At 47.9% G+C, this 6,417-nt stretch overlaps 1 protein-coding gene across 1 annotated transcript; it reads right to left on the minus strand.

Annotated features, from left to right (window-relative positions):
• Positions 1–5,069: 5,069 nt before the first annotated feature.
• On the minus strand, positions 5,070–5,761 carry LOC124669603. The gene has a single exon (XM_047206191.1). The coding sequence runs from the start codon at positions 5,688–5,690 to the stop codon at positions 5,343–5,345; it is 348 nt and encodes a 115-aa protein (XP_047062147.1). The 5' UTR covers positions 5,691–5,761; the 3' UTR covers positions 5,070–5,342.
• Between the last annotated feature and the right edge of the window lie 656 nt (positions 5,762–6,417).

The following is a 6,417-nucleotide window of genomic DNA, read 5'->3' on the forward strand; positions in this document are numbered from 1 at the left end:
CACACCGTCGCGCACACTAGCGTACCTGCAGGCCAAACATCGCGGACCAACCAGTCCTTCAGGCGCAACTCCGGAACACGTCGTCCCCACGAGCGCCACGACTGGCTGGGGAATCAAGCAACTTGTGGCGACGAGAATTGCCGCCACTCTGATGAAGCGCCACCCACACAGCCATCGAACCCAGATTCTGTCAAGCAGAGCAAACCCGAGAGAACCGTGCAAGATGTCCCTGCCCCTGCCAATGGACATCTGCAGCTAGACAGGGCTTCGGACCGCGCCAGTCGCCGAGGTAGCCCAGCGCCGGCCACCAGCACAGCTAGCCAGGGAGGAGACCACACCCAGCAGCTCCAGCCGCATCTGGCCCTCCAACCCGCGAAGGCCCAGATGGGGCCCAGACCTAGGCCCGCCGGCCCAGATCTGGGCCCGCCGCCGCCACCCCTGGCCACGGCCGCCCCGGCGTCAAGGGCGCGCCAGCACCGGTGGTTGGGCCGCCGTGCTGCGCCGCCACCACGCCGGGATTCGGTGGCACACCCCGCGCCGGCCGGAGGAGGAGGGGCGCCGACGCCGTTGCAGACCGCCCCGCGAGGCCTGGAGCAGCTCGCGTAGAGAAGAGCCACCGCTGCCGGCACCGCGCGGGCTTTGCCCGGCGGCTCGCGCCGGCGGCGGCAGCGGGGAGGGGCGGGGGAGGAGGGTTGAGGCGGGGAGGAGGAGAGGTCGCCCCTGTCGCCGCGGGGTGACGCGGAGCGACTACACGCGGGAATAGCCCAGAATCAGTAAATATACTATATATGTGCGAATGTGGCGATTGTTTTACGTATGGAGACTGTATTTCGGACCGCCAAACTGTATGTTTAGATCCGTTTGCGGTGCCAGCGAATAGGCAAGAGGCCCAGATCTGTATGTGGTTACTAGCGGCTCCAACGGGGCACCGCATTTGGTCTGTGGCCTACTAAATTTTGACAAATTCATGTTTATATTTCAAACATTAAATAATTTTAGTTTTTTAGAAAATGGGCATTTTATTACTTAACGCAATAGACCCGATCTCTGCATATCTAAGATGCACACAGACGCACAAATATTTGTTACAAAATCTTACTGATGTTCAAAAACGACAACAGAGTTCAAGGAAGATAAAAGACTAGGTAGGTGGATCCAGTCGAAGATCACGCTACCACCCATGTTGGAAAAAAATATCCCTCGCCGTGTCCTCCAACCGTGAAGATACCTCCATAAAGAGGTCTCGATGCTCCACCCGCTGCAATGGCACCCACGAGCGGAGTGTAGCTGTGCACCCGTAAATGACCTGCATAAAAGAGGAAGAAATATTATTAAAAATCTTATCATTTCTACATAGCTACAGCGACCAAATAATTGCAATCTCTCCCATCCTAATAAGACGCTTAAATCTTACATCCACACCATTAAGCCAGTTGCCAAATATATTGGCGACACTACAGGGTGGGTATAAGGTAGACCCTATTTGAACGGCTGACCATATAGACCTAGCAAACTTACATTGAAAGAATAAGTGTTTGATAGTCTCATCATAATGATAGAAAACATATTTTTTACTTCCATGCCAGTTGCGTTTGGCAAGATTATCTTTTGTTAGAATAACCCCACGACGAAGATACCATGCAAAGATTTTTATTTTAAGCGGTATCTTCATCTTCCAAATTTTTGCGTTATTATCGACCGGGATAACAGGCTGAATAAGAGCATTGTACATGGAGGCTACTGAGAATGAACCATTCCCGGTAAGATTCCAGCGAAACACATCCGTTCCCTGCGTCAATTGAACGAATTCAAGACGCTGTAACAATTCCTGCCAAGAGGTTTGTCTGGGACCAATGAGGCTTCTTCTAAAGGCCACATTTGGTGGGGAAATCTCCATCACCTTAGCGATAGTATCACTTTTATGTCGCACAATATTATACAATGCCGGATATTGTTCTCGGAGCGTGGTATTACCTAACCATTTATCCTCCTAGAAACGAATTTCCGATCCATCCTTAATAGAGAAAGATCCATATAGAAAGAAATACTTCTTTGTGTCCATAAGACCAGCCCAAAAATAAGAGTCACCTGGTTTCCACAGAACCTGGGATAGAGCTTTTGAGCCAATATACTTTCTCTTGAGGAGTGTTTGCCAGATACCCTCTTCGGTAAGTAGTTTGTATAACCATTTACCGAGAAGTGCCATATTCTTGATCTGAAGGTCTTGTATACCAAGTCCCCCATGATCTTTAGGACGACAAAGAACACTCCACTTAGCCAGTCGATATTTACGCTTCTCATTATCCCCTTGCCAGAAGAATCTTGATCGGAAATAATCCAATCTTTTTAAGACTCCTCTAGGAAGTTGGAAGAACGATATAATATATAGTACCATATTACTGAGTACCACATTTATGAGAACTAGTCTTCCTCCCAAGGACAGTAATTTACCTTTCCAACTGCTTAATCTAATCTGCAGTCTTTCCTCGACCATTTTCCATTCAACATTGGTGAGTCTCCGATAATGAATCGGGATACCCAAATACCTAATTGGAAATAATTTTAGTTAAAATCTAAAAAATAGCAAACCATTCTAATTAATACAACAATATAGTTCACAACAGGCCTTGCATGTTCTTCTCATAATCCAAAAGAATTTAAACACAAATTAATGTGTGATCGAGTAAATCACACATCTCGATAAAAGATCATATTCTTCTTCTCCAAACATGCATGCTGAGTAGGATCCATGTCATCGGTCAAGGGGATCACCATGAGCTTGGCCTCCTCGGTGAGTAGGGCGAGCTCCAATTCTTTGCGCATGTTGTGGTCGTTGATCTCTTTAAGGGCGAGCTTCTTGTGTTGTATGTCGAAGTAGTTCTTCATGCGCTCCTCTTTTTCCCGGTGCTTCCTCTTGTCCCTCCTCTGACTTGACACCTCCTTATCGGTTAGGAGTCTCTTAATCGTCTACATACATGACCGCTCGCAAGGAGGCATCGTGCTTGGCCTCCGCCTTAGAGTTTGTCTGTTCCCTCAGCCTCTTCCATGCACTTGCCTCACTTGGGTTGGCACCATCGACATCGAACTTCCCAGGATTTGTGTTTGCGCCGTAGGAAGCATATAGCTCGTGCCACATGGGATAATCTTTGACCATCGTCCAACAATGGACCATGTTGAATCTTTTCATCTTGTTGGCGACCTTGAAGTGGCCCAAAGCTTGGGTCATCAAGTCCGCAACGCCAATGTCACTAACCTTTCATATTTTTTATAGAAACACAATACACACGTATATGCTCACAGATACATAAATACACTCCTCTAATGAACATACATACACAAACCCTATTCCTATAAACACCTTCGAGAGACTATGTTGGCTGACCAAGACACCAAAGCTGTCAAACCAAGGGTTTGATCCCTAATTGGCTAGGATACCACATTCCTCCTAACCATTCAACTAGATTCTCACCATTTCACATTCTTACGGTTATGAAAATAATGAAAATATTGGACTGATAATATCTTGTCTGAAACTTTCGAACTATTAGTATTCCCTCCGTTCAAAAGTAGGGGTTTCCCTTTCATCTAGATACGCATTTTAGTTAGAAATACATCCATACCTAGATAAAGTTGAGACACCTATTTTTAGACGGAAGGGTATCATAAATATAACTAGCTAAATGAGATAACCTGACAAGCTGCGTCATAGTGTAACAGAGCGCTTTATTCGAATTTGGCACAGTTTAACAAACATGAAGTACGTGCTCAGGTTGCAAGGATCACTGTATCAGGGATAGGGGCAAACAGAGACATGCGAAACTGGGCTGCGTGTTGGTCCGATCACTCAAAGTAAAGCATATGCCCTTGAGCACCTACCATTCTACATTTATTCATAGGATTTGTCAAGGTAGTTTTAGAAAAAAGATTGCTCAAGGTTACTGCAAGTATAAGATTCAGGCTACAGCAGTTGCATAGTCAGCCATCCTTACAAGTTATAACATGTAATCATCCTAAAAAGTGCAGTAGACTTCAACTTCAACCCCACTAGATAATTGATCTCAATACTGTGACCACCCCATTGATCACTCGCTAGTACCCCCAGACCTACTTGCAACTTTCCCTCCCGCACGATCAATTCTGAGGCGAGAAGCAGTCAGCACACCAGAAAAGTTAGTTAACTGGGCACATCGTTTTAGGACACAATAAGCGTCCCAAAAACGCTGTGCAAAGGAAAACCTTCCTTCATGCCAAATTACAGGAACTCAAACGACATGCTCTGCGTTCATCGTATAATTCTCATCACATTGCTGTGAGAGCTATCAGGTAACGTCATAATTCATACAGAGAATTCCATGATCAACATGCTAAAACCTGAAACTTCGTAATCATGCTGGCTATATCAATTCACTGCAATTCAGCAGCCACCCAAATTGAAGTTCAAAATCTGTCTCCTGCGTAATCAGTTGTCGGAGGTGGGTAAACATTCGGGAATAACACACCAGAACTGCTACTGAACAAAGCATCGTTGTTTTAGGACACGAGAAGCGCCGCAATGGTAGGAAGCCAGCACATCATATGTTATACTGGACTAGAACCATTTATTCATAAGGTGGCTCGAGGTTGGTCCTTCTGTTTAAAGAAGATTCAGGCTACTGTAGTTTCAAGCTCACACCATCCTATACAGAAAACGTCATTATGCTAAAATATGCCAGTTCACTGCAGTCCCACTAGATGATTGATCTCACTCATGTCACCAAGTAATCAGGATATAGAGCTCCCACCTACTAATTCTGACACAAGAGACACAGCTAGACAACCCCAACCCAAGTTCATCTCCTGCATGCTCAATTTGCCGAAGCGAAAAAGCATAGTCACCACAGCAGAGGTTTAAATTGGCAAGACACAGCGTTTAGGACACGGTAAGCAGCACAGTGGTAGGGAAGCAAGCGCAGAGGAAACCTTGCTCAATGTCAAATTACAAGAACTCATGAAGTGGGATGCTCTGCACATTAGATGTCACTATTACTATTCTACTATTTCATTGCTGTTGAAACTTGAAAGCCATCAAAGAAATAAACAAGGGACGCTCCAGTTTATCATTCATCATAAATCATACAGAGAACTTCAAGAGTGACATGCTAGTTTGCATCAATAGAGTAGCCTGAAACTTCATAAGCATGCTCGCAATTCTCAACCAACTAGATTTATTCCCCCAACCAAGAGACTAAACACACAGTAGTACCATAAACATACCACCACCATGCCATCCTTATGATTACTACACCTTGGAACGAATTGAAAGAGCGAGTTTACTGTTTACGCTTCCAGGTAGTGGCGATTTCTCAGAAATCGGAGCAGCGGCCGCCCCGCTCCCAGTCGCCGTACCGCGTGGGCTCGGGCCCGCGCGGGCCGCCGATCTCGCCCGTGGCCTCGTTAATGTCCAGACCGCTGTTATCCACCTCCTCCGCACCCTCCTTGGCGCTAGCATCACCGCCCTGCGCCTCCTTCCCGGCGTTCTTGGCATCCCCGTTGTCGGCTGCTGCGGTGCCCGCCGGCGGCGGCTGATCCGCGGGGGAGGCGGAGCTGGAGAACGCGAGGCGGGGGAGCAGCGACGGAGCGGGCTGCGAGAGGCGGGATAGCGCGGGAGCCGACGCGGAGGCGAGACGGCGGAGGTGGTTGCTGGCCGCCATGGTTTCGCTGCCTTGGTGGAGGTGAGGTCACGGCCCGGGTGTAGTGAATTGCGAGATCAAAACGCGGTCGTCGTGCGGTGCTCTCGCTGGACACGTAGAGCGCAGGCCCGTCTTGTATGCACAGGAGCTGAGGAGCGGCCCAGCCTGAATACCGAGTCTGACCAACAACCGTACGATTTTCTCAACAAAAAAAAACCAACAACCGTATGAGTATTTCATACGTTTCGAAGTCTAGATAGCCCCTCAGGTTTGAGGTTCCGGACGGAGAACACCCCAGGTTTGAAGTGGAGCACATAACCCCCTAGGTATTACATACCGGTTAATTAGTCCCCTTAGGGCGGTTTTGGAGTCTGATGGCTGATTTGGAGATCCACGTGGAGGATTTGGGTCTGGGCACCAGGTCAGTTTTGTTCTGGTCCGGTCGAACGAGCCCAACGTCAAGCCGCTTCGCTCCTCTCTGCTCCAGCACCGCACCGCTCGTCTTTCCCGTCACCGCCGTGCTCGTCCTGCTCGTCTCTCTGATGATCGGCGGTCTATGGTGATGATTCAAGGGCGGTCCTCAAATCAGTGCAAGTCGGTGCTCCTTCTTCCCCAAATTAGCAACCCTTTTCTCCTAATTATATGGAGGAGTAGTCCAGTACGGACGGGAAGAGTAGGTGGCGTGGATGGGTCAAAAAAAAAATTCGAGAGCACGCGCAAAGTGTGCCTTATCTTTATAGAAGAAAGA

This window comes from Lolium rigidum, chromosome 1, assembly GCF_022539505.1.
Source record: "Lolium rigidum isolate FL_2022 chromosome 1, APGP_CSIRO_Lrig_0.1, whole genome shotgun sequence".
Lineage (NCBI taxonomy): Eukaryota > Viridiplantae > Streptophyta > Magnoliopsida > Poales > Poaceae > Lolium > Lolium rigidum.